Source organism: Pan paniscus, chromosome 12, assembly GCF_029289425.2.
Source record: "Pan paniscus chromosome 12, NHGRI_mPanPan1-v2.0_pri, whole genome shotgun sequence".
Classification (NCBI taxonomy): Eukaryota; Metazoa; Chordata; class Mammalia; order Primates; family Hominidae; genus Pan; species Pan paniscus.
In genome coordinates, this window is record NC_073261.2 from 99,230,244 (window position 1) to 99,257,027 (window position 26,784).

The window sequence follows — 26,784 nt, forward strand, 5'->3', positions numbered from 1 at the left end:
CTGGAAGACGTCGTTGGCACACTTGCGGCACAGGTTGTGTTGGCAGGGCAGGATCACCACTGGTTTGGAGAACATCTCCAGGCAGATGGGGCAGATGAGCTGCTTCTCCAGGTTGTCCATGCTGTGTGCATCCCCTAGCAGCGGCTTGAAACCCACTGTGAAGTTCATCCCCTCGGTGGTCGTGCCTGGCCTGGGCCCTGCTCCTGGCCTTCACTCACTGCCTGTAGACCCTTCCTCGCTTAGATGGCCTCTGGATTCCCTTCTGTGGCTCACTCTTGAAATAGCTCTGCTTTCTCTCCTGTCCCTTTAACAACTTGTCTCGTCCCAGATAGCAGTCTTCGGACAGTCTCTACTTTCTGCTCTGCACCCTCACCAGGCTCACGTAGTTTTAGCTATCCCTCTCTCTCTGTAAAATTCTCCTTTTGTTTCCCAAATGACTCTCTCTTGTTCACTCTGTGGGTAGCACTGTTTGTCCCTTACTCCCCAGAGAGCAGATTAATTTTACTGTGGGGGTGGGGAGACAAGGGGCATCTGCATGACATTCCAATTCCCAATTTAGCTCATGTAAGGCGAGCCACAGCTGTCACGGAGTGAGTGACCCTGACTCACTCAGGAATGGGTGACTCCCTTGAGCAAGGGCAGGGGTGAGTGCCACTGCTTACAGTGAAAGGTGGGTCAGCAAAGGTGCTGCCCTCTCACTCTGAAGGCTCTTCTCAGCCCGGGACCCCTGTTCTGGCTTGGGCCCTTCTTCCAGGACAGTGACACAGAATCTAAATCTGCCTGTGTGAGAGGCACCCATACATAGCTCGGGGTGGGAGGAAAGATCTTGCCAGACTTAGAGTCAGTAGCGGTTGCCTCCTCCACAGGCTCAGCCAGTGACCCTGGTCCTCCTCCTCAAGACTGTGTGATTCAGAACAGCAGCTCCAGAGACTACATCAAGCCTCTTGTCCAACACCTCTGGCTCATTTTTGTTCTTCCCTGGCCTTTTCTTATATCACCCTAGGAAAAGAAGCTCAAGAGGCTAGAAATGACTGTTGTGCCAAGGCCTGGACCTACCTATGAGCATGCCCCCGAGGAAATGTGGGATTCTGGTCCGTGAACACATCCCTGGAGCCACTCCAAGGACTCAAATTTGTTAGGAAATTGGGAGAAGGTGAGCTGGGCAGAAAGGACCTGAATGCCAGGGACCTATTTTGGGCACCCAGGGAATCAATCTCCAGGGAAATTTTAGAGCACTGACAAAGTCATAATCACAAGGCTCCGGGAAGCCTCTGACCCAGCTCCACAGTTGTCCAGGACTCCTACTCTCCAAGCCAGGCTTGCCCCACTTGTGAGCACTGGTCTTCTTTTTCTCCTACAAGTCTTTTTCTCCACTTGATCTTAGCCAAAAGGCCAAGAAGTAATTTCTTTAGGCCTTTTTTCTCTACCCCAGACACAATTTGTCTTTTTTGGGCGTAACATATGCCTTGCGATTGGATGAAAGCTCTTTTATTTACTGACATTCTTTAGCCTTTCTCCTAGTCCAGGGAGAGAAGTTTGAGGAATTAGTAGGCTGTGACCCTGAGTGGGTGGGAAATACATGGTGTGAGGAGGATACGAAACAGCAGCACAAAGAGGCAAGAGTGGGAAAAGAGTCCAGAAAGTACAATCTTTTCCAGATCACATATTTCATGCCCCTATTTTTAAGAACAAATTATATGTCAATTGGCCTGCATAATATGTGAAAAGGATGGAGGCAAGCTGGCACTGATGTTTGAACTTCAGTTAACCTACAGGACCAAGGCTAATGCATGCTGTGGTGGTAGCTGAAGTCCAAGGATAATCTAAAGATGGAATGACTACCCCTAAGCCTCAAATGCACTCGCAGTTTTCCTGAGTTGACTCATAGTGGCATGGAATGAGGCTGGCAATGCCAATGGCCGTGGGCACCAGAAGGTGAGACCAACTCCATACAGGCGTTATTGGCTTAGGAATGAGGCTGATGCTAGGGGTTCTTGGTACACAGAGTTGCAACAAGGGAGAATTAACGGGTGCAGCAGCTCCAGGGATAGGATCCACCCTGCTCAGTTATCAGGCTCTTGGTGGTGATATTCCAAGGGGCTCAGGGATCCTACCAGCTGGCATTGGTTCCAATAACAAGGCAGACACAGGAAAAAGACTCTTCAGGAAAAATCTGCCACCACTGCCTGAGACCTCATAAGGGAAAGGAGGGGAGGGCTGCTTTCTGATGGAGTAAAATTGGGACTGCAACTAAAAGGAAGAGTAGCTGGGCAACCCCATACAGAGTTGTGGTACCAAGGGTAGAGGTGATGTCCTTACTGGGATCAACGTCATCAGTGCTTCTGAAGAGATTCTTGAGATTCTTATAAGAAGAGGGGTCAAATCAGGGTCAATGTCAGGACAGGGCTACTTGCTCCTCTCTTCAATGTGTCCAGGGGACTGGGCAGCAGAAGGCACCCTCACTGGGTCAGCACCTAGTGGCGGAAGAAGGTGGCGCTTTATTAATCAGAAGGAATAATTACCTAGAACTTAAAGCAAACCCCTACATGTAAGGATATAAACACATAGTCCATACTATAAGGATGTAAACCTTCTACTAATGACTCATCTGACATTAGCTTACATGCTTTTCTTATCTGATAACTACTGCTGACTTTCCGTTTACATACCTCATCCTTCTTCATCTCTTAAAAATCATCTTCGCTATTTTCCTCGCTTCTAAAGTCACGTTTGGCTCCTATTATGGAATTATATATATGTTTACATATACAAAAGTTTAGTAACTTTTCGTAGTGTACTGATGAGAAAACCATTACCTTGCAGTTACTCATTAGCATCACCAGGTGGCGCTGGTGTCAAGTTCAATCAGCTTATAAAAGTTCATTTGGGATGGGAATGATCTCAGACTTTCCTTTTCTTCCTCTTCCTCTTCCCCTCCTCCTCCTCCTCTTCTATGTTCTTCTTCCTCCTCCCTTTTCCCTTCCCCTCCCCCTCCTCCTCCTTTCCTTCTTCTTCTTCTTTTTTGATACAGGGTCTCACTCTGTCACCCAGGCTGGAGTGCAGTGGCATGATCACAGCTCACTGTAACCTCAACCTCCCAGACTCAAGTAATCCTCCCACCTCAGCCTCCCCTGTAGCTGAGACTACAGGTGTGCACTGCCATGACCGGCTGACTTCTGTATTTTTTTTTTTTTTTTTTTTTTTGTAGATACTGGGTTTCATGATGTTGCTGAGGCTGGTCTCAAACTCCTGAGCTCAAGTGATCTGCCCACCTTGGCTCCCCAAAGTGCTGGGATTACAGGCACAAGCCACTGCAACTGGCCCTTTCCTTTGAGTAGATGGAAAAAATTGCATCCCGCCAGGCACAGTGGCTCACGCCTATAAACCCAACACTTTGGGAGGCCAAGGCAGGTGGATCACTTGAGGTCAGGAGTTGGAGACCAGACTGGCCAACATGGCGAAACCCTGTCTCTACTAAAAATAAAAAATTAGCCAGCTAATTTTTTAGTAATCCCAGCTACTCAGGAGGCTGAGGCAGTAGAATCGCTTGAACCCGGGAGGCAGAGGTTGCAATGAGCTGAGATCGCACCACTGCACTCCAGCCTGGGTGACAGACTGAGACTACATCTCAACACCACCACCACCAACAACAACAAAACAACAACAACAAAAATTGCATCCTCAAATCTGTCTTAACTGTCCTCTCTAGACATACTCTCCCACCCCATTCCTTAGCTTAACAGGAGCTGACACTACTACCTTCAAACTGTCAGTTTGTCGTGTGATGCACAGAAACATATTGATCTTTTTTTTTTTCTTCACTTTGTCCCAGTGCCAGACTTGAAGACTTGAAATTGTCATATTTAGGGATTAACCTGCCATTTTCACAGGTCTTTCTCACCCCTAATCATTTCTTTCTTTCTTTTTTTTTTTTTTTTTGAGATGGAGTCTCACTCTGTTGCCCAAGCTGGAGTGCAGTGGCATGATCTTGGCTCATGGCAACTTCCGTCTCCTGGGTTCAAGCAATTCTCCTGCCTCAGCCTCCTAAGTAGCTGGGGTTACAGGCGCCCGCCACCACACCTGGCTAATTTTTGTATTTTTAGTAGAGACAGGGTTTCACCATGTTGGTCAGGCTGGTCTCAAACTCCTGACCTCATGATCCGCCCGCCTCGGCCTCCCAAAGTGCTGGGATTACAGGTTTGAGCCACCATGCCCAGCCTCTTTCTTTTCTTTTCTTTTCTTTTTTTTTTTTTTTTGAGATGGAGTCTTGCTCTGCCTCCCAGGCTGGAGTGCAGTGGCGCGATCTCAGCTCACTGCAACCTCTGCCTTCCGGGTTCAAGCGATTCTTCTGCCTCCTCAGCCTCCCAAGTAGCTGGGACTAGAGGTGGGTGCCACCATGCCCAGCTAATTTTTGTATTTTTAGTAGAGACAGGGTTTTACCATGTTGGCCAGGCTTGTCTCCAACTCCTGACCTCAAGTGATCCATCCGCCTCACCCTCCCAAAGTGCTGGGATTACAGGCATGAGCCATTGTGCCCAACCCCAATCATTTCTTTCATTCCCAATCCAGACATTTCTTACCTCACAGTCCCTGCTTGCAGTTCTTACCTGACCTTGGAGGCTGACTCTGGACATTCTGCTGATATTTCCTCCCACTATCCTGCTCAGGTGGTGGTTTAAGTGCTCCACAGCAAAAATAGCAGCAACAACAGAAACAGCAACAAGTGAGCAGGGTACACAGGATGACAAGTGTCTAAAAGGTAGGCGAGAATGGCCTCAGTCCAGCAGTTTTCTATATGACTGCTCAAGCTTCCCTCCCTCAATCCTCCTGGCACCCAGAAAATGAGACAACAGAAGCATTTGTCATAAGGAAAGGAAGGTCACCCTTCTTTCCTTATTCTTAAAGGACCTGGAGAATTGTGTACCTTGAACCAACAACTATTCAGAATAAAATAGTATCTGACGCCTTCTTCACCAAAGTGATCATACAGATATATTCCCAATGAGCCATGCTGGTCGTAAATTTTCCGCTTCTTAGAGTCGCTCAGTATGGCATGAGCTGCGTTGATCTCTTTGAATATTTCTGCTGCTTGAGCATTCCCTGGATTCTTGTCGGGATGATACCGCAAGGCCAGTTTCCTACCCAGGCGATACCCAAAAGGAGGGTGGGGAAGCAATGCGGAATGGCTGGGGAAGGAGACTTACGATGAATGACATGGATTAGTCTCTAGAGAGTGCAGAAGGAATGCATGAGATGTGGTACAAAGGATGGAGGCAAGCATCCAAGGTCTAAACTCCTTCCCATACTATAATGAAGAGGGTGATGGTGCCATTTGGCCCCAAAGTGAGGGCTTGTTGGAACTTAAAAATGGGTCATAGGGCTGGGAGCACTGGCTCACACCTGTAATCCCAGCGCTTTGGGAGGCCGAGGTGGGCGGATCATGAGGTCAGGAGTTTGAGACCAGCTTGGCCAACATGGTGAAACCCTGCCTCTACCAAAAATACAAAAGATTAGCTGGGCATAGTGGCAGGCACCTGTAATCCCAGCTACTCGGGAGGCTGAGGCAGGAGAATCACTTGAACCCGGAAGGTGGAGGTTGCAGTGAGCTGAGACTGCACCACTGCACTACAGCTTGGGCAACAGAGCGAGACTGTCTCAAAACAAACAAACAAACAAACAAACGGGTTGTAGGCCAGGCACAGTGGTTCACACCTGTAATCCCAGCACTTTGGGAGGCCGAGGCAGGTAGATCACCTGAGGTCAGGAGTTTGAGACCAGCCTGGCCAACATGGCGAAACCCTGTCTCTACTAAAAATACAAAAATTAGCCAGGCGTGGTGGTGCACGCCTGTAGTCCCAGCTTCTCAGGAGGCTGAGGTGAGAGAATTGCTTGAACCTGGGAGGCAGAGGTTGCAGTAAGCCAAGATCGTGCCACTGCACTCTCAATAGTCTCTGTCTCTGCTGTGACAGGACGAGACTTTCTCTCAAAAAAAAAAAAAGAAGAAGAGTCAGATAGCAAAAGAGATACAGAAAGAAAAAGGTTTAAGGGGGAAATTCCAAGGATCAATAAAGGGCTGAGGTCTGAACCTGTAGGATTTTTTGATGTCTTCAGGTGAGGCGCCCTTCTTAAGATCCAGCACTGCATAGACGCTCATCTCACTTTTGGACAGCCAGTGTGCTGCTTCCTTCACAGTAGACATGATCTGAGCCAGAGGAGAAGCAGCATCTGTGAGAACTTCTACAAGTAAGGGTACCGAGAAGTGCACTTCCAGTGACAGGAAACTCACTACCTTCAGGGATTAGGCAGGTAAACGATGACAGAAGGACAAGGATAAGATAAGAGTGAGTGGGATTTGTGGCTAGCAGGAGAATTCAGGTGATCAGAAAGATTCCAATTTTAAGGAGGAAACATCTTCTCCTCACATTTCCCAGCATCCTCCAGCTACACAGACCTCTAGATATCCCACATCCTAGAGGTGTTGTAAGCAAGGAGAGGTCTAAGCCAGGAAAAGAGCCTGATTTTGTCTAGAGCTCCTATTACCTGGAGTAAACACCTCTGGGTCTGTCCAAGCTCACTGCTGGGTTTGAAAGACCAGGGCGGCCCCAGCCTGAACGGACAGGATCAGGAATCAGACAGCTCCACAACTTCTTTTTTTTTGACGGAGTTTTTTGCTCTTGTTGCCCAGGCTGAAGTGTAATGGCGCGATCTCGGCTCACTGCAACCTCCACCTCCTGGGTGCAAGCCATTCTCCTGCCTCAGCCTCCCGAGTAGCTGAGATTACAGGTGCACGCCACCACGCCCGGCTAATTTTCTGTGTTTTTAGTAGAGACAGAGTTTCACCATGTTGGTCACGCTGTTCTTGAACTCCTGACCTCAGGTGATCCATCCACCTCGGCCTCCCAAAGTCCTGAGATTACAGGCGTGAGCCATTGAGCCTCGCCGATCCACAACTATTAAGAGAGAAACACTTCAGACCAAACCGTGTGAGGCCTAACAGAAGTCAAGTGTCCTAGAGCCTGGCGGGGGCGGGGGCGGGGGTGGGGAGTGCTTGCAGCTAGGCCCGGACTTGCTTCTTCCCTCCAGTCTCCTGCTCTCAAACCACCCCACTTCTGTCCCTCAGAGGTGGGACAGTGGGGAGAGGAGGAAGAGGACTCAGAGGCTGGAGAAGGAAGAGAAAAGGCGTTGCTGTGGGAAAGACCTGGCAAGGAAAAGGCAGCAGAACCCCAGAGAGCAGGGTAGACGCCTGCGGCCCAGGAGAACCGAGCAAGGCAAGGAGCTCAAAGGGAGAGCTCTGAGTGTGCAGGGCACCTCTGGCCCTGTGCCGACTCCTCACCTGGGTCTGGCCCTTTACCTGGGAGTCGTTCTCTTAAGCCAGGTGGGTGCCCTTCATCCTTTTGGGTGTGAAACTTCACACCGGCCGGGTCCAGCAGTTGACTGCGCTTGCGCGCAGCGTCGACGCTGAGGGTCTGGGCGGGTCGTTTTTTGGCGCCCCCGGAAGCACTGGGTGGGGAGGCCACATTGGCCCTGGGACTTATTTCGCGCGCAGGGAAGCGAGAGCGGAAGGCTTAGCAGGCCTGCGGCCCAGGGCAGCGGAGGAGCGTTGCTGCCAGGCCTTGGGGCAGGGATTCCCACCGAGCCCCTCTTCTCCAGCAGGAGGGCACCACCCATCTTGATGGCCCAACTCACTCCAGGAAACACAATGGGTTTGCTGACCGTGGCGGATGAGAGGTATGGCTGCTGCATGCCCTTCTTAAGAGGTGTGTTACCTTACCAGTTGTCTTCAGGACTTAGGGCTCTCCGCTTGGTCCCTCCTTCTCTTCCACCCGGAAACACCTCCACAACCTGGAAGACCCAACTCATATGCCCCTGTTCCTGACACTCCATCATTCACTCTCCCAGTTGTTCCCACTTCGTCTGTCAAAGCATTTCTCCTAGTATATCGTAATGATGAGTTTGCACGTCTCATTAAAATGATGTATTGAGCCTTTTCCAAAAGTCACTACCGTGCTTCAAAAACGTCACTTAAATATGATGCCATCATGAGCATGTCCCATAATGTAACCCAACTTGGCTGTTTCAGTTGTTTCTATTTGATAATATAATAACCTTATAAGGAAAATTCAACAGAAATCCTTGAACAAATGTCTAATTTTTTTTCCTAAGGATACATTCTTAGAAGTGGAATTATTGGGTCGAAATGATTTTCTTTTCTTTTCTTTTTTTTTTTTTTTTTTTACGCTCTTGATCTCTATTGCTAACTTTCTTCTGGAAAGGTAGCAGAAGGAGGATTTGTATCCCCACCTGCTGGCATGGGAGCATGCCTCTACCTGGCTTCCCTTCCTGCGAGTTTCTATAGGAGGTAGTGTTTGCATCACTTATAATTTACTACTTTGTAGTGCTGGTTTTCTTTACAAGAGCACTCAATGGCTCCTGTAACATGTAGTAGAAAAAGCTTTGTTACTTGGAAAATGCTTATCTGTTAACCTTTTTGTAGCTTTTATCACTCTCTTCCTTTTATTACAGTTATTTGTGCACATTTTCCTCACCTTGTAGGTTTTTTTTGTTTGTTTGTTTTGTTGTGTTTTGAGGTGGAGTCTCACTCTGTCACACAGGCTGGAGTGCAGTGGCACAATGTCTGCTCACTGGAACCTCTGCCTTCCGGGTTCAAGTGATTCTCCTGCTTCAGCCTTCCAAGTAGCTGGGATTACAGGTGCCTGCCACCATGCCTGGCTAATTTTTTTTGTATTTTTAGTAGAGACGGGGTTTCACCATGTTGGCCAGGGTGGTTTCGAACTCCTGACCTCAGTGATCTACCCGCCTCAGCCTCCAAAAGTGCTGGGATTACAGGCGTGAGCCATTGCGCCAGCCCCCTTGAAGGCGTGAGCCATTGTGCCAGCCTCCTTGAAGCCATTGCGCCAACCCCCATTGCGCCAGCCCCCTCGAAGGTCACTCACCTGAAAAGACGCTGAAGCTGATAATGTTTTTTGGTGGTTTGTCTCATGCCAAATTTCTTTAACCCCCAAGCTTTCATGACTCGTGGGAGGACAGAACTAGCAGAACAAACCAGCTCATTTCTTCCCCAGCACTGGGTAGAGAGAGCAGAAGGCATTAGAGGTGCACTTGTAAATCAGTATTCCACCTCAAGAACCATCTAAGCAAACGAACTAAGGAGTCCATCTGTAGCAGACATGATGATGACTGCTGAATTAATGAATTTATTTCTGTAGGCCTGTGATCAGTGCAGGGAGAGGGGATGAAGACCTTTGCATTATCCACCTGGTCCATAGTCTCTGGGTCAGATGAGTTTAGAGGTCACTCACTTAAAAAGAAGCTGAAGCTGATAATTTTTTTATGGTGGTTTGTCTCATGCCAGATTTCTTTAACCCCCAAGCTTTCATGACTATCATGGGAGGACAGAACTAGCAGAACAAACCAGCTCATTTCTTCCCCAGCACTGGGTAGAGAGAGCAGAAGGCATTAGAGGTGCACTTGTAGCGAATTCCTTGCCTCAGTCTGTAAGACCCAGCGTGGTCCTGCCCCTCCCTCTCCAATCTTTTCTGGAACCACTGTCCTGCTTGCTCTGGGCTCTGCTCCACCGCTTTCCTCTTTCCTGTTAGTTGTTTGAAAACATCGTGTTCCCTCCCATTTCAAGAGTCTTTGACCATGTTGTTCCCTCTGCCTGGAGGGCTTGACCTCTCATCCTTCAGGGTTCAGGCCTCCTCAGAGAGGCCTTCTAAACTGGGTTCTACTCGTCTCTCCTCATAACAGCCTGCAAATACACACACACACACACACACACACACACACACAGTGTATATGTATCTATATCTATCCATATACATATATATATATATTTTTTTTGAGACAAGGTCTTAGTCTGGAGTGCAGTGACACAATCACAGCTCAGCAGCCACAACTTCCTGGGCTCAAGCCATCCTCCCACCTCAGCCTCCCAAGTAGCTGGGACTAAAGGCATGCACCAGCATGCCCAGCTAATTTTCATAATTTTGGTAGAGGCAGGGTTTCATCATGTTGCCCAGGCTGGTCTTGAACTCCTGAGCTCAAGTGATCTGCCCGCCTCAGCCTCCAAAAGTGCAGGGATTACAGGCGTGAGCCACCACGCCCAGCTGGTGAACATATGTTTATTTGCATATTGATTTAAAAGCTGCTGTTGGCCAGGCGCAGTGGCTCATGCCTGTAATCTCAGCACTTTGGGAGGCCGAGGCGGGTCGATCACGAGGTCAGGAGTTCAAGACCAGTCTGGCCAACATAGTAAAATCCTGTCTCTACTAAAAATAAAAAAATTAGCTGGGTGTGGCGGAGGTTGCAGTGAGCCGAGATCGTGCCATTACACTCCAGCCTAGGCAATAGAGTGAGACTCCGTCTCAAAAAAAAAAAAAAAAAAAAGCTGCCTTCCCCAGGTGACAGCTCCACGAGGGCAAGGACCTTGTTTGTTTGTTGACCATTGTATCCCCAGCACCTAGAGCCATGCCTGGCTCACGTGAGTGAATGAATGATTTCTTGAATGAGCTATAGCTGAGGGCCCTCTGCTGATCCAATGTAACCTGGAGGTTGGGCTCAGAATTCCCTGGGACAGAAGCACTTAGCTAGGGAATTGGACAAGACTACAGGGCCCATCTTCCCTCATATGGTCCTAGACAAGAAGAAACCATGATACAGAAAGGTGAGAGGGGAGATAATAACGTGATCCTGAACTCCCCGTTTCTTATTTGCCTTAGTATTCCCTCCAGTTCCTAACACACTTCCTGTGTTCAGTAAATGTTGGTTGGTTGAATGAACAAGCAAAAGTGTGAGGCTTTTCCGAGACACTCCTACCTAATTATCTCTTTGGATCCTCACAACAACCCGAGAGGCGATTGCATCCCTGCTTCATAGAAGTGAGCCCTGAGAAAGAAGGCAAATTCGGTTCTGAGAAGAGTTAGTAAACACCTTTCGCATCTTGACAGAGGCTGCAGAATGTTTTCACTTCTTATCATGGCCCTCTGACATTCTAACTAATCACAGTTCATAGCTCTTGAAATAGCCGTTATCTGTAAGTCTTGCGAGGCTCTGCTCTGAATAGAATGTCACTTCAGCCAGGAAGCTGCAGAGGTGGGAGTAGCACGGCCCAGTCGGCCTGGCCTCCTTTGGCCAGTGGCTCTCCTCTTTGCCTTTACCTAGAAACCAGAGCCTCTTTGACTGAGTGTTCTATGCCTGGGCTCTTCTCACACCCAGCTCAGTCCTAGGAAGAACACACAAGCCAGGGGTCAGAAGCCCTAGATCTTAGCTCTGGCTCTGGCCCTCACAGGCTGTGTGATCTTAGACAAATCATTTCATCTCTGAGTCTATTTTTCCTCTTCTATAAAAACCTGTGCCATTTCACAGGGTTGATGTCAAGACTTAATTGGATTTGGTTTTAAAAAGAATGAAAGTAAAAAACCAAAAATAACTGCCAAAGAATGATTACAGACTAAAACCATTTCTTGGATCATTTGCCCTCCCATCATACCTTGAGTCAGTGATCTTTTTGTTTACTACCACTCAGAGCCATTTGGTCTCTCATGGAGAAAACGAAGAAGCATCCCTTGTTTACCCACAAACAACTAAAGTTTTAGTCATATAGCTGGAATACACACACATACAGACAGCAGACATTGGCATATTTATACCCAAAATACCACGCTCTGGAACATATGCAGTGGGAGAGAGAGAGATCACAATTTGTCACATTCAACCACCAGGTTCTCAAATTGTACAGTTTTTGAGCTGGAAGGGACCTCAGAGATTTAACTTGAATCCAACGCCTTCATTTTATAATTGAAGAAAGTGCAGCCCGGAAAGGCGGATTGACCTGCTTAAGGTTATCCAGTGAGATCTGACCTGAGTTTTCTGACTCCAAGTTCAGTATCTACACCGTGACTGTTCCTTCCTACTTTAAAATCCAAATCTACAGACAGACCAAAGCTGTGGGGGATATTCACATCCTCTCATGGGTGATGTCAGGTAATGTTCCTCTTTCCCCTCCCCCAGCAGAAGGCATGTATACTACATGTGACCAAAACCACCACCACCCACCCAATTGTGTTTGCCTCTGCTTCCCAGGCCAGACATCTCAGGATGGGAGGTGGAAGGCTTTCAGCTAGAAAGGAGACTGCTTCATGTCCCTGTCCTCTCTGACCTGCAACCCCAAACTTTGCAGACCCAACACTAGGCTAACAGCACCTGTCTTACCTGTAAACTGGAGATAATAGTGTCTGTCTCTTCGGGTTGTTATGAGGATTAAATTTGAATAAAGCACGAGGCACATGCTTTATTATTATTACTATTGTTTTTATACTAGCTATTTCTATCCTATCTCCTGATTTTATAAGGAGAGAGGTTGCATTTCATTTTGTCGCTGGGAAGAAAGGAAAAATCAGGGTCCTTCCCCTTCCCTAAGATTTGCAAATTGTTACTGGTGTCTTTCCATGCTTCTACATCCTTCTCCTCAGCCTCTTAGAGCCCCATTTTCTTGTTCTCCTACCCAGTGCCGTCATGCTGCCCTCTGGCTATCCAAAACACCGCCCCCAGTCCTCCCAAGCAGCCAGAACTCCAAAATTACCACTCTCATTTCCTCTGTTTTAATACTTCTAATAAAAACTATTGCTTTCATAGAATGATCTCATCCCTCAGGGTAGATAGAAAGCAATCTTATTAAAACACTGTAATTTAGATTATAGTGAAAAGATAGTTAATACCTCACCCTCTTAATTGTTATTAATTGTCATTAATGCAAAAGGAATAACAGATAAAATTTCAGGCAGAATGACTAAATGGAGTGAAAAACATCAGGTTATGTTTTGGGAAGAGACTTTGGCCCTTAAATCACTTCTTTCTGTTTAACCCACCAACTATCTTCTCATTTATTGAGCTCTGCACATTTCTCTGGTTCTCTTCCTACATCTCTGATACATTTGCTGTTTCCCTTACTGGGTCCTCTTCCTTCTCTTATGTCCTGACTGGATTTTCTTTTCTTCTTCTTCTTCTTTTTTATTTTTTGTTTTTGAGACAGTCTTGCTCTGTCACCCAGGCTGGAGTAGAGTGGCACGGTCTCGGCTCACTGCAACCTCTGCCTCCTGGGTTCAAGCAATTCTTCTGCCTCAGCCTCCTGAGTAGCTGGGATTACAGGTGTGCACCACCATGCCTGGCTAATTCTGACTGTGAATGTTCTCTGCAGTTTGGTCCTTAAGCTTCTGCTTGTGCTCTTTCTTCTCTTCTTTAGAGAGTCAGTCTACACCCATGGCTTCTGCTGTCACAACTGTGCTTTGGTGTCATCCACATGCCAGTGTTCCATTGCCTCAAAACCACACTCCATTGGATGCCACATGCAGGGTTTGTAAAAAAAGAAAAGAAAGGCCAGGTGTGGTGGCTCACACCTGTAAGCCCAGCACTTTGGAAGGCTGAGGCAGGCGGATCACGAGGTCAGGAGATCGAGACCATCCTGGCTAACACAGTGAAACCCCGTCTCTACTAAAAATACAAAAAAAAATTAGCTGCGTGTGGTGGCACATACCTGTAGTCCCAGCTACTCGGGAGGCTAAGGCAGGAGCATCACTTGAACCCGGGAGGTTGAGGTTGCAGTGAGCCGAGATCGTGCCACTGCACTCCAGCCTCGCAACAGAGCAAGACTCTGTCTCCAAAAAAAAAAAAAAAAAAGAAAGAAAAAGAAAAAGAAAAAAAAAAACACACGCTAAAATCTGAATTCATCATTTGCCCCCAGACTATTTTTTTTGTTTGTTTCTCCATTTCTGTTAATGTTACGACTATTTGTAAGACTGTAGACTCATTCTTTTCCCCAAATTTAGGTTAAAAAAAACTTGATAATTTTTTTTCAAAATCTCTCTTTCATTTGTCTCTTCTTCTCAGCTCCCACAGCCTTGATGCACCCCAGTTAAAGGATTTCCATATCACACTGGCTGGTGTCCTAGTCTCCTAACTTTTCTCCCCGTTGCTGGCCTCATCCTGGATACTGCTCCCAGATCACTGTTCTTAAAGCATGCTTCCATCTTACTACTTTGCTCACAGCATCACACAGGATGCAAAACCACCTTTGAAATCTGGCAGTGAACTCTGACCTTATGCCAATTTACCCCTTCAAACTCATTGTCTACTATTGTCCTAAAGTGAACCTTTCTTTTTTTTTTTTTTTTTGAGACAGAGTCTCGCTCTGTCACCCAGGCTGGAGTGCAGTGGCACAAGTTCACGCCATTCTCCTGCCTCAGCCTCCGGAGGAGCTGGGACCACAGGCGCCCGCCACCACGCTTGGCTAATTTTTTGTGTTTTTAGTAGAGACGGGGTTTCACTGTGTTAGCCAGGATGGTCTCGATCTCCTGACCTTGTGATCCGCCCACCTCGGCCTCCCAAAGTGCTGGGATTATAGGCGTGAGCCACCGCGCCCGGCCTAAAGTGAACCTTTCACAGCAATCAAACGGGTCTCCTCACTAAATATTTCTGTTTTTCTTCACCTCTGTACCATTGCTGTCACACCATTTCTCCCCATAAACTGTTCTTTTCCTTAATCAATTCACTTACTCAACAAATATCAACCAAGCACTGATATATGCCTAGTACCTTGGATACAATGATAAGTGGTCAAACTCTTTTTCTTCCCTCATAGATTAGAGCCTAATATGGGAGACAGAGTTCATTAAGACCTTCAACAAATATTTACTGGGTACTATTATGTACAGTACAGTACTGTACAGTACAGAACAGTATCCCTGTTCTGGGGATATAGCAGCATGTAAAACAGACAGAATTTCTGCCATCATGGAGCTTACATTCTGGCGAGAGGGGCAGACAGTAAACTAAATCAGTAAAATATGCAGTATGTTAGATGGTAATGATGGCTATGGAGAAAAATAAAACAAGGAATAGAAATAGAGAATGTCTAGGGAGAGGTTTCAGTGTTTTTTTGTTTTTTGGGTTTTTTTTTTTTTTTGAGATGGAGTCTTGTTTGTTGCCCAGGCTGGAGTGCAGTGGCAAGATCTCGGCTCACTGCAACCTCCGCCTTCCAGGTTTGAGTGATTCTCCTGCCTCAGCCTCCAGAGTAGCTGGGATTACAGGCACATGTCACCACGCCTGGCTTATTTTTGTATTTTTAGTAGAGACGGGGTTTCCCCATATTGGCCAGGCTGGTCTCGAACTCCTGACCTCAGGTGATCCACCCACCTTGGCCTCCCAAAGTGCTGGGATTACAGGCGTGAGCCACCGCATCCAGTCAGGTTGCCGTTTTTAAACGGACAAGCAGAGAGGGCCTGGCCAGGTGATATTTGAGTCAAGACCTGAAGCATGTGAGGAGGTAGGTCATGAGCACATCTGGCAGAGTGCATTACAGCTGGTGATATAAGCAAATGTGAAGGCCCTGGGGTGGGAGCATACCTGGTGTGTTGTAGGACTCACAAGAAGGCCAGGATGGCTGGGGAGTGAGGTGGGAGAAGTGTGAAATGAGATCAGAGGAGCTAAATTCCGTAGGACCCCTTGCAGGCCATTAGAAGGACTCTGGCTGGTACTCTTGAGTGTGATGGGGAGTGACAAATCTGATCTATGTTTACCTAACTGCTTGGTTGAGAATAGACTGTAAGGCAGTAAGGATGGAAGCATGGAGACCATGGAGGAGGCTACTGCAGTAATCAAGAAGACAGATGATAGTGGTTTGGACAAGGGCGGGATCAGGATTTGCTGACAGCTTGGATGTAGAGTGAAAATAGAGGAGTCGAGGATGACCCTAGGATGTCTGGCCTGAGCAGATGGGAGGATGGAGTTACCATATTCTGACATGGGAAGACTGCAGAAAGAGAAGGTTCAGGATGGGGTGACAATCAGGGGCTCAGTTTTAGACTTATGGAGCTTGATGGGCCTGCCTACCAGACAATAAGGAAGGGATGTCAAGCTGACATGTGGATATATGAGTTTGGAGTCCAAGTGAGAGATCTGAGAATCACCACCAAACACATGCCATTTATTATTTATTTATTTATGAGATGGAGTCTCACCTGTCATCCAGGCTGGAGTGTAGTGGCATAATCTCAGCTCACTGCAACCTCTGCCTCCCGAATTCAAGTGATTCTCCTGCCTCAGCCTCCCAAGTAGGTGGGACTATAGGTGCATGCCACCACACCCAGCTAATTTTTGTATTTTTTAGTAGAGATGGGGTTTCACCATGTTGGCCAGGATGGTCTCAAACTCCTGACCTCAAGTGATCTGCCTGCCTCGGCCTCCCAAAGTGCTGGAATTATAGGTGTGAGCCACCAGCCAGGCTATTTTTAATCCTTTTTAATAGAAAAATTCAAACCCATACAAAAATAGAGAGAATGGTACAGTGACTCTCTATGTACCCAGAATCTAGCTTCAACAATCATTACTTTCTGCTGTTATTGGATAGTATTTAAAGACCAGAAACTGGATGATAGCTCCATGGGAGTGAGTGTGGAAAGAAAAGAGAAGAGAGTGACCAAGGCCTAGGCTAATTCAGCAAGAAAAGATTGAGAAGGTGGGGAGGAACCAGCAAAGGGGACTGAAAATAAACAGCCAGTGAAGTAGGAGGAAAACCAGATTATGGTAGCCTGGAAGCCAAATGATGAAACAAATAATTCCCAAGTAACAATTTAGTTACAGTATGATCAGTGCTGAAAGAAATAAACAGTGTGTTGACCCAGCATGGTGGCTCACACCTGTAGTCCCAGCACTTTGGGAGGCTGAGGCAGGAGGATCACTTGAGTCCAGGAGGTTGAGGCTGTGGTGAGCCATGTTTGTACCACTGCACTCCAGCCTGAGCAACAGAGTGAGATCCTGTTTCCAAAAAGAAAAAAAAAGAACAAAACAGAAAAAGTATTGTGCGATGAGAGTGTATGACATGAGAATTAACTTAGTGTGGGGGCCAGAGAAGGCCTCCCCGAGGCAGTGACATTTAAGCTGTTGCCCTCCCTCATTCTCCCTATGACCAGCTAAAATCCTACCTCCTCCATCCTGCTTCCACTCAACTAGCTCCTCCTTTCTGGGATGGCTTAATTGAGGACAGTGTGGCAGCCATTAGTGGGGTTTGGGGACACAGATGAGAAAGAAACAATTCCTGCCTTCAGGGAGCTTGCCCTGTAGCAGGGAGACAGACAAGCAAAGGACTTCATCACCATGAGGTGAGTGCTGGGATCAGATAAGCACAGTGTGAACCTTGAGAGAAGCAGGGAGGGACACATACCCAGTCTGGGCGAAGTCAGGAAAGGCTTCCTGGAGGTGACATCTGAGTGGAGCATGGAGTAGAAGTTGGACCTCCAGGTTGCCTCCTCTGTCCATGCTCTTCAGCTTGGCTTGGACTTGTCAGGTGTTAACTCTTGTCCACATGCTTACATTTCAAAATTTGCTTGAAATCTCCAGCCCAGATTAAATCCTGACCTCAGTGCAGAGAATCGCACTTGAGGCCTGGCATTCGCGAGGACCCTTTGCAAAGATGTTCACAGGGCCATTTGATAGCTCTTTGAGGAACAGGTGGAAGCATCCTGTTTCGCTGCCAAGCTTTCCTTACATAAATTTTCAAGTGAAGGTTGGTATTCCCACCGCCGGCGCCCTCGGTTTCTGGAGGCGGCACGTTTGGCCACGCGCTGCGAGGCGCCTCTGCCTTCCCCGCCTGGTGGCTCCCGGCAGGGGCGGGCAGGGCACGTGAGGGCGTCTGCGCCCCCTCCTGGCACTCGGTGCTGCTGGCCGCGCGGGCTGCCCGGGAAGGGAAATCCCGGAGGAAGCCATTGTTGTTATGTCCCCTGTTGTCGTCATCGGCTGAGCCGTGCCAAGAATCCCTTTCCTCGCATAGGACCCCGCAGTTTCTCCCCATTCTCGAGCTCACCCGCCAGGGTCACTACGGGCCAGGCTGCCGCATCCCAGCCGCGGAGTGCGCGGTGGCCGCTGCGCATCCCAGCTCCAGGGTTCTCAGAACTGGGGAGAGCCCTAGGATGGGTGCGACGCTTAGAAAACCGACGGCGCCGGGCCCGACGTACCCAGAGCCCTGGCATAGCTAAGCAGGGACTTGGGTTCCACTTTGGCTCTGATAAGTAGCCCGAAAAGGTGACCTTGGCCGGTGGTTTCCTGCTCTCGCCGCCTCAATTTGCTTCCCTGTGACCCGAGGAGAAACAGAGGTCCGTCAAGTCCCGCGCCTTAAAGGGAGGTTAGAGGGAGAACGACCCCCTCGCTCCCTTACCTCCTCACCCCTCATGGGCTTTGGACTGGGGAGGCTGGGGGCTGGCGCGGAGGAGAGGCTGGCGCAGCCGGGGGCGGGGACGGCGCGGAGGGCGCGCGCAGCCCCTGTAGCTCTCCCGTGCCGCTCTGCAGCCGCGGCGCAGGACAGTCCCTTCGCACGCGCCGCCCGCACACCTTGGCACGGGCCAAGCCACACTCTCCCCCGCCGGAACAGCCAGCCCGCCGCCCAGCTTTCCTAATCCGTTTAAGCCTCACCTCCTCCGCGAAGCTCTCCCGGGTTAACCCCATCACTTCCAACCACTGTATCTGGCACGTGCTCCCGTTTTTGTTTTGTTTTGTTTTTTTGCAAGTGCACTCTTGGGCTCGTTGGAATAACAATATCGAGGGTAGGTGTCTGTCCCCAGAAGCCTAAGTTCAGGACGCCCAGTGTGTTCTGAAGGATGCGGCTGATGAGTTTCTTGCCTGGGCTCACTAACCATTCCCACCCTCCACGCTTCCCCATCCCTGCTCACTCGCTCCCCTCCTCCTACGGACCCTCCTCTTCACAGACTGTCACAGCTTCGAGTGCACAATCCTCTTCCCACCCCCTCCCATTCTACAGTGGCGGCAGGTGCGAGGGGAGAGAACATTGAGCATTTGAAGCTTCGACTTGAGGCTCGGCCACCGACTTTGCTGTAAGTCGCTCCCTCCCCTGGGTTTTAGTTTCCCCCAAATGAGGCAGAATGCGGTAATGTCCAGGAGGGCGCTGCAGGTGTGGAGGATGGGAATCACTAGCTGACACGCTGCCCCGCTGCCCCTCAGCCCCTCTCCATAAACAGTGGCCGTGACACCAGATAGGCGGCTCGACTCCACTGGCCCCCCAGCCGGTAAGAGAACTGTGAGCGCTCTCCAGTTGCCAGTGCGGCGTCCAGAGCCGGGGAGGGAAAGAGGATGGGGGTCCAGGCCGGGCCCTTTATTCACAGCCTGCATGACCTTGGACTCTTCTTCCTCTGGGTCTCAGTTTACTCATTTGAAAAGCAGGGATAACAGTGGGTTGAAAGAGAGCAGGAAGCTTGTCACCCAATGTTTCTGTATAAAAATAAATGATCATTCGCGGTACAGTGATTGGCAGCAGACTGGGCTCGTGAATTCCGACCCCAGATTCTCCTTAAAGGGGTTTCTGGAGTCCCTGGAATCTCCCTGTGTCACCGCTCACCTCATGTTCTTTCTGGTTCTCTGGAGATAGGTAATGGGTCCGCTCCTGTTTCTGCCTCCGCGTGAGGGTTGCGGCCACAGGGTGACGGCGTGGTGGGCGACACCCCCGCGCAGGCATGCACAGAGTGGTGGTCGTTGGGCGAAGGTTGGTCGTGAGGTCCTTGGTCTTCAGGAGCGAGGCTTGGAACCGGTGGGCGGGACTGTGTGCAGAGGTGGGGCTAGCTCGCCTGGGGGACGGGGCTGTGGAGATGAGGAGTTCTCCAGAACTCGGGTGGCGGGGCGCTCCCGGGCTCTGGCGCGGGGAAATGGGGCTTTGGCAGTGGGGGCGGGGCTTAAGGGTGGGGAGAGGCCGGGGAACCTGGAGGCGGAGCTTGGGGAGCTCGCCCCACGCGGGGCGGGGCTCCGGCGGCAGCGGGATCTGCAGTTCGGACTCCGCGCGCCACAGTCGCTGCAGTTCGCTCCACTCTGGTGGCCCCGCCGCCCTGCGGGGATCCCGGGGGTCGGCGGGCTGCTCGGACTTGGCGCGGGGCCGGCCCGGCCTCTCCCTTCCTCGGTGGGGCCTAGACGGTCGGGGCACCGGGAACATGGAGCCCTCTCCAGCCGCTGGGGGCTTGGAGACCACTCGCCTGGTGAGCCCCCGGGACCGCGGTGGCGCCGGCGGCAGCCTGCGTTTGAAGAGGTAGGACAGACCTGGGCTGGCCCTCGGCCCGGGGGCGCCACCCTACTACCCTCCGTCCATTTCGTTGTCTCTCTCGGTGCGGGCCCCGGCGGCCGCCCCGGCGCACCGCGGGTCCCTCGCTCCGCTGCACCCCGCTTCATCCCCTCTGGCCACACGGAGCGCCCAGCCCTACACAGCCGGCTACGCCTCCTCCCGGCCGCCTGATTTCCTCGGGTGAAGCGGCCTCTCACTCCCCTCCGGCCGGCGTCCCAGGCCGCCGGACCCCTCCGCCGCCCCCGCGGCGCCTGCCTTCCCTGGGAGCAGCTGCCGCTCCGTCGGGCCGGAGCCCTCGCCCGGTGCGCCAAGGTCCGCATTGCCCCGGGCCCAGGGCGGGAGCGCCTCGCTGCCCAGGCTTCAGAGCTCCCTCTGTAGGCCCCGGGGGCTCCCCTCCGCGCGCCCCCTCCAGCCGCGGCCAGCTGTGGGCGCCGGGGCCCGAGGATGGGCTGGGCTCCGCGCGGGTCTTGCGGGCCCCTGGGGGGCGGGCGGCTGCCGGGAAGCGAGGGGGCGGCGAGGAAGGAGCAGGTGCGGTCTGGGCAGCGGGGGTATTCCCAGCTCCGCACAGACGGGGCCGGGGGCGGCGAGGTGTGAAATGAGGCGCGCCGAGCGGCCGGGACAGCGGGCCGGGGGTGGCAGGAGAACCGCCAACGCGCCCCGCCGGCCCCCGCGCCTGCCGCCACCGTCCACCTGCCCCTCTGAGCGGCCGTCCGGCCTTCCTGCCCACCCCCGTGGGCCATCTTGTCTGTCGGCTGACCGTCCGTTTGTCTCTGGAATTTGGCAGGGTCTCTGGCTTTTTCTCTTCCCCCACCTCTCTCAATCTTTCTGTTTCTCTCCTAGTCCCTTTCCCTTTGTCTCTGACGTGGTGCTTCTGTGTGCTTCTCGCTCTTTCTTTGGGTGGGGGCCTTCAAGCTGGGTTGGGGGAGGGGGTGAGCAGAAGAGAGCTGGACCCCTTCCTGCAGGGGCCTGCAGAGACGCGGTGGGGGCTCTGCCGTAGGCCTGGCATCTCTTCAGGTGTCCTTTTGACTTTGGTTCAGCCCCTGCTACGTCACCCCTCTTCCCCACTCAATATCGGTTGTTTGTTGGGGGTTTCGGAGGGCCAGGGAGAGGAAACAGCCTTTCCTCGTCTCTAAACAGCATGTAGCCACCCCACATGCCCACACCCCCACACACCAACAGCCAGGCTTCCTTAGTGCCCAATTTATGCAGAACAAAAGGGAGCAGCCTGTTGATGGGTGGCCACCTTGATGACTGGCTGTGCTGTGCCTTACAAGGCCAGGGAATGAATGTTGCCCACTGCCCCCAAAGCCACCCAGCCTCTGCGCTTCAGACTCGCATCTCCAACTCCAGTCCATCTTCACTCATATGACCATTAGTCACCGAATCCTGCAGCATTTTCTGAAAGGCGTTTCCTAACCTACCTGCCCCTCCAGGGAAGCTCTGGCCTGGTTTGTTCTAGACCCCTCCATTTCCTCTCCTCTCCTCTCTTCCTCCCATCAGCAAGGTCATCTCAGTGCTCAGGAGATATTTGTTCAAGCAGTCAGTGTATCTCCCTTTATGTTCCTTTGAGCCCATCACTTTCCTCCTCAGCCCTCCCCTGACACTTCACGCTTAGACTCCAAGCCACAAACCTCGTCTTCGTCATTCTACATGTCTGGAACACCCTTCTCCAACTAGGTCTCATCTCCTTAAACATACCTTTCTCTGTGAAGTTCTCCGAGCCCGCTGTGAGGGAGTGCTCTCTTCCCTGCACCCCAAAGTGCTTTGTTCATAACCCTCCTAGCATCAACCTGTCCTTATGTAGTAAGCCATTTGTTACAATCTGTCTTTCCCACCAGACCAGGCTTCATTATGTGTGCTCTGCCTGGTGCACCTCATTGAATGAATGAGGATCGGTTTCACAGCCTCCTTCACCACGCCATCTCCTCTGGAAACACATCCAGAATCATACACGCCCAGATTCTAAGTCTTGGATGGGGCTTTGGAAATTCAAGAAATTAATCTACCAGTATTTCAGTTCTCTGTACAAGCACCAAATGTTCCCCCTACCTCCCTCAAAACTCAGTTCACCCACTTGGCAGAATTGTCTTTAGCCAGAAGGCCCCAGACATCCCGCCCCACTTTGCTGCTATGATCACGTTTCTATCTGGAGCCATCGTTTTTACTTGTGGGTATTCTTGTCGCACCTCCATGAGTATTTCTAGTACTGTATTTTCTATTTAGGTCCTGAATTCTGTGGAAAATTCTGTCCTTGCTGGGTTCAGGTTGGGTAGTGGTGGGGGTGAGAATTGGACCAGAATGGACTTAGCACTCAGCCTGACCTCACTCAGCCTCTGGCATCCCCAGGTGAGGTCCCAAGCCCCATTCATTTGTCAAGGGAGACTTATGGTACCATGCAGTTAAGGTGGGCTCTGCTGGGTGCTTATAGTCGGACTGAAGTCCAATTAACATGCTCCTCCCACTGCCATCCTCAGCCATAGCAGGCTGCACCCCTTCCTCCCATGACAACCCCAGCTCTGCAATCTAGCCATCAGTTCTCTGTGCCAGGAATCAGACTTTTTGGCCGCAACGTCCCGCTCGTCTCTTAAAGGGCCACACTTCAGCTGCATGTCTAGAGAGGGCGGGGGCAGGATCCAGGAGTGGAGGTTCTGGGAGGTGGGCCTGGAAAGGAGGCACACCAAGGCCAGGAACACATGCTGACTCCCACTCCACACTTCACTCCACCTTCCCTTCATACTGCCTTGGCGTGCCTGGCATAGCATTCACCTGTCTTTATCAAAATCCTTCCCATTCTTCAAGGCCCTTCTCATGTTACCTCTTACAGCTGTTTCCCTGATTTCCTCGTTATAATTAGTCTGGCCCTCCATCCTCAGAACCCTGATAGCACTCTAACTGCCCTAATGACAGTGGCCACCTTCGCTCTATATCATTGTGTAGGTACATGCTTGCCCTGTTCACCAAAAGCTCTCAGAGATCAGTAGGAATCCTGCTCATTTTGGGGTGCCTAGCATAAGAAATTGATTTGGTTGGGGTCTAGTCTCAGCTCTAGCAACTAGCTGGGTTGGCCTCCATGTGTCCCCCAACTCTGTGAGCCTCATGCCTCTAATTTATTTAATAAAATGTTAGACGAGAGCTGGGTGCGGTGGCTCACACCTATAATCCCAGCAACTCAGTGGGCTGAGGTGGGAGGATCGCTTGAGGCCAGGAACTCAAGTGTGCAGTGAGCTCTGATCACACCACTGCACTCCAGCCTGGGCAACAGAGCAAGACCCCATCTCTTTTTTTTTTTTTTGAGACAGTCTCTCACTCTGTTGCCAGGCTGGAGTGCAGTGGCACGATCTTGGCTCACTGCAACCTCCAACTCCCTGGTTCAAGCGATTATCCTGCCTCAGCCTCCCAAGTAGCTGGGATTACAGGCACGTGCCACCACACCCAGCTAATTTTTGCATTTTTAGTAGAGATGGGGTTTCACCGTGTTGGCCAGGATGGTCTCGATCTCCTGACCTTGTGATCTGCCTGCCTTGGCCTCCCAAAGTGCTGGGATTACAGGTGTGAGCCACCGCTCCCGGCCAACCCCATCTCTTAAAAAAGTTAGACTAGACCGTCTGTAAGGTGCTTTCCAGCTGTGAAATTCTATGGCTCTGTGTATGGAAGGAAAAGGGAGGCTGGGCTCTGACCTGTTCATTTAGCCCCGGTCTCTCATGTGGCCCTCTGCCGACGCAGCTCCCAGATACGACCAGGCCTGGGGAAGGAGATGGTCTGATGAGGCCAGCACTGGGGACTAAGGACGTGGAGTGAGCAGGCCAGCCTGTGGGCCAGGCCCAGGTTGAACCATGTTGCTTGCCTCAGTCTCTTCACAGAGCCCTCAGAGCCCCTCCCTGAGGAGTCCAAACCTGTGGAGATGCCCTTCCACCACTGCCACAGGGACCCCCTTCCGCCGCCGGGCCTCACCCCTGAGAGGCTGCATGCACGGAGGCAGCTATATGCTGCCTGTGCCGTGTGCTTTGTCTTCATGGCTGGGGAGGTGGTCGGTAAGTTGGGGAGCAGCCCTTAAACCCCATCCTCCAAATACCTGCCCAAGCCACTCTCCACCCAGAGTCCCAGGAATGTTCCTGGGTGCAGATGCAGAGATGGGGATGGCTGGGATAGGGGAGCTGGGTGCCCAGGACTCAGGAAGTAGGAGGGGTAAGGGACAGAGCAACAAAGGGAATTCCAGCCGAGGTCCGGGGCCAGTAGGTCAGGGCTGACTTCTTTTAAAAACCCTATTTTCTTGTTATTAAAATAAATCATTGTAGAAAAGAAAATACAGATGAATGAAAAAAATAACATAACAGTAGTTAATTATACCTGTAGTCCCATCACCTGAGAAAACCCCAAATCACATTTTTGGTGTATATCCCCCAATTTATTTTCCATGCCTATACACACTACATGATATTTTCTAAATGGAAGCAGACTCCATCATTTCACCCTGGCAGGCGGGTATCTGGCACACAGCCTGGCCATCATGACCGATGCAGCCCACTTGCTGGCGGATGTGGGCAGCATGATGGGCAGCCTCTTCTCCCTCTGGCTCTCTACCCGTCCAGCCACCCGCACCATGACCTTTGGCTGGCACCGTTCAGGTAAGGCCCCTGCATGGCCCAGTGACTCTCCAATCTTGCCAGAGGGCACCCGTCAGGGTCCCAAGCAGGTCTCTGACAGCTTGTCTCCCCCCCACCCGCAGAGACTCTGGGGGCTTTGGCCTCTGTGGTCTCCCTCTGGATGGTCACTGGCATCCTCCTGTACCTGGCCTTCGTCCGCCTGCTGCACAGCGACTACCACATCGAGGGGGGTGCCATGCTGCTGACCGCCAGCATCGCAGTCTGTGCCAACCTGTTGTACGTCCCAGTATGGAGCAGGCACCTTGTGGGGCCCAGGGCGAGGGGTCTTCCTCCAGGATGGGAGAGCTGGCTCTCTTCTCCCCACCAGACACACAGACATGCACACACAGCTCTCCATGGGCTGCCCTGGGTGTGCCTGAGAAGGGTCTGGGATAGAGACCTAAAATTCAGTCAGCAGATCTCTGTCAAGGGCCTGCCATGGGCCAGCCACTCTGATGAGGGCTTTCATCAACATGATTGCATTTAAACCTCACAGCCACCCCATGAGGTAGGTAGCATTACCCCTAGTTTACCATTAATGCAGTCAATCCCAACAGGTGACTTGCCCAAGTCACATATCTATTTAAGTAACAGGGCCAGCTTCCGAATCCACATGTGTGGCACCAAGTCTGGTATTCTTTCCCCCAGGCTGCATTGTTTATCTCTCTTGCAAAATGCTGTTTTCTTCCAGGGGCTGGGAAAGGGCTACTGGGGAGGTGAGACATGGAGATGGGGGCATAGGAGGCCAGGAGCAGGGCCCTAGGCTGAGGTGCTCTGCTTCCCCCTCAGAATGGCCTTTGTGCTGCACCAGGCTGGGCCCCCCCACAGCCACGGGTCTAGGGGAGCAGAGTATGCACCGCTGGAGGAGGGGCCTGAAGAGCCCCTGCCCCTGGGGAACACCAGCGTCCGGGCGGCATTTGTGCACGTGCTGGGGGACCTCCTGCAGAGCTTTGGGGTACTGGCTGCCTCCATCCTCATCTACTTCAAGGTACCATCATTGGAGACCTGCCCCAGCCTTCCTCCCCACAACCGCATCCCAGCCCACTCCTTCCCAGGTCCCAAAGCTTCCTTCCCCCTCCCTCCAGCTCCTCCCTCCCACCTCCCAGGACTCTCCCAGACATGAGTCATGTTCCCTGTCCCCTCTTCAGGGTTTTGAGGGGCCTCTCAGGTCATGTTTGTTCAAGATACCCCTAGATCTTCCTCTGAAAGGTCCCTGGTTGTTGGGCTTAGGGGTCTCTTTCTCTGCAGCCTCAATACAAGGCAGCCGACCCCATCAGCACCTTCCTCTTCTCCATCTGTGCCCTTGGATCCACGGCTCCCACCCTCCGAGACGTTCTTCGAATCCTCATGGAAGGTGAGTCGGGCACCACAGCTCCCCATCCCTGTGGCCCTCTCTGACTTTACTCTCGCAGTGGGCCATCACTTTTTTCTTTGAAGATAGTACGGGAAGAAGGCTTGGCTCATGGGGTCTGCTGCTGGAACAAGGATTTGGGCATAGGGTGAATTGTAGGGGTCAAAAGGAGAATGGATACAGGATAGGGGAGGTGGAATCCAGTGGTGGGGGTGCTGCTTCTGGGCAGGAGTAGCCCTAGCAGTAAGGCATGACTGGTGCTGGTTGCAGGTACCCCCCGCAATGTGGGGTTCGAACCTGTGCGGGATACGCTGTTGTCGGTGCCAGGAGTCCGGGCAACCCATGAGCTGCACCTGTGGGCCCTTACGCTCACTTACCATGCTGCCTCTGCACACCTGGCCATCGGTGAGTCCCACTGGCCCCAGCTAGTTACTACCTGGAACATACCCCACCCCAAACATGGGACCATAGCTTGAGTTTCTGGAATTGTTTCAGTCTTTTTTGATCTGTCTCTGTTTCTCTGTGTCTCTCTCTCACATAGACACATACACACACACACATGCACGTGCGCTCATGCATGTTGGAGACAAGGAGTCTCCATCCACTGGATGCAGTGTTCTGGGGGCAGTTTCACCCTCTTTGAAGTAGCACAGGGAACC

At 51.2% G+C, this 26,784-nt stretch overlaps 3 protein-coding genes across 13 annotated transcripts in view; 1 reads left to right on the forward strand and 2 right to left on the reverse strand.

Annotated features, from left to right (window-relative positions):
* Positions 1-4,582, reverse strand: part of TRIM54 (tripartite motif containing 54) — a 29,802-nt gene extending 25,220 nt beyond the window's left edge. The window contains exons 1-2 of one of the 6 annotated variants that reach the window (XM_055108130.2): positions 2,320-2,555; positions 1-155 (exon numbers count right to left, since the gene is read on the reverse strand). In XM_055108130.2, the coding sequence (XP_054964105.1) occupies positions 1-155; position 2,320 (156 nt within the window). In that variant the 5' untranslated portion in view covers positions 2,321-2,555. The other 5 variants (XR_008624397.1, XM_063595025.1, XM_055108129.2 and 2 more) reach the window with 5 other exon arrangements.
* DNAJC5G (DnaJ heat shock protein family (Hsp40) member C5 gamma) lies at positions 2,337-18,821 on the reverse strand. Of its 5 annotated transcripts, XM_055108133.2 has the most exons (7): positions 17,237-18,821; positions 8,955-10,905; positions 7,772-7,842; positions 6,087-6,950; positions 4,925-5,186; positions 4,608-4,752; positions 2,337-2,474 (listed from the first exon to the last, which is right to left on the reverse strand). In XM_055108133.2, exons 4-7 carry the CDS (start codon positions 6,197-6,199, stop codon positions 2,407-2,409), a joined length of 588 nt encoding a protein of 195 aa, XP_054964108.1. In that variant the 5' UTR covers positions 6,200-6,950; positions 7,772-7,842; positions 8,955-10,905; positions 17,237-18,821; the 3' UTR covers positions 2,337-2,406. The 5 variants fall into 5 exon arrangements, with proteins under 5 accessions (XP_054964108.1, XP_054964106.1, XP_054964107.1 ...); XM_055108131.1 differs by lacking the exons at positions 7,772-7,842; positions 8,955-10,905; positions 17,237-18,821 and adding an exon at positions 7,352-7,469 and having other exon boundaries at positions 6,087-6,202; positions 6,541-6,950; XM_055108132.1 differs by lacking the exons at positions 7,772-7,842; positions 8,955-10,905; positions 17,237-18,821 and adding an exon at positions 7,352-7,460 and having other exon boundaries at positions 6,087-6,202; positions 6,541-6,811.
* The window catches only part of SLC30A3 (solute carrier family 30 member 3), a 20,800-nt gene continuing 1,542 nt past the window's right edge, over positions 7,527-26,784 (forward strand). The window contains exons 1-8 of one of the 2 annotated variants that reach the window (XM_003827101.6): positions 7,527-7,728; positions 18,827-18,899; positions 23,981-24,162; positions 24,610-24,756; positions 24,858-25,011; positions 25,564-25,762; positions 26,023-26,128; positions 26,396-26,530. In XM_003827101.6, coding sequence (XP_003827149.1) covers positions 7,722-7,728; positions 18,827-18,899; positions 23,981-24,162; positions 24,610-24,756; positions 24,858-25,011; positions 25,564-25,762; positions 26,023-26,128; positions 26,396-26,530 — 1,003 coding nt within the window. In that variant the 5' untranslated portion in view covers positions 7,527-7,721. Of the gene's footprint in view, positions 7,729-18,826; positions 18,900-19,798; positions 20,099-23,980; positions 24,163-24,609; positions 24,757-24,857; positions 25,012-25,563; positions 25,763-26,022; positions 26,129-26,395; positions 26,531-26,784 lie in introns of those variants that run through there. The other variant, XM_003827100.5, reaches the window with a different exon arrangement.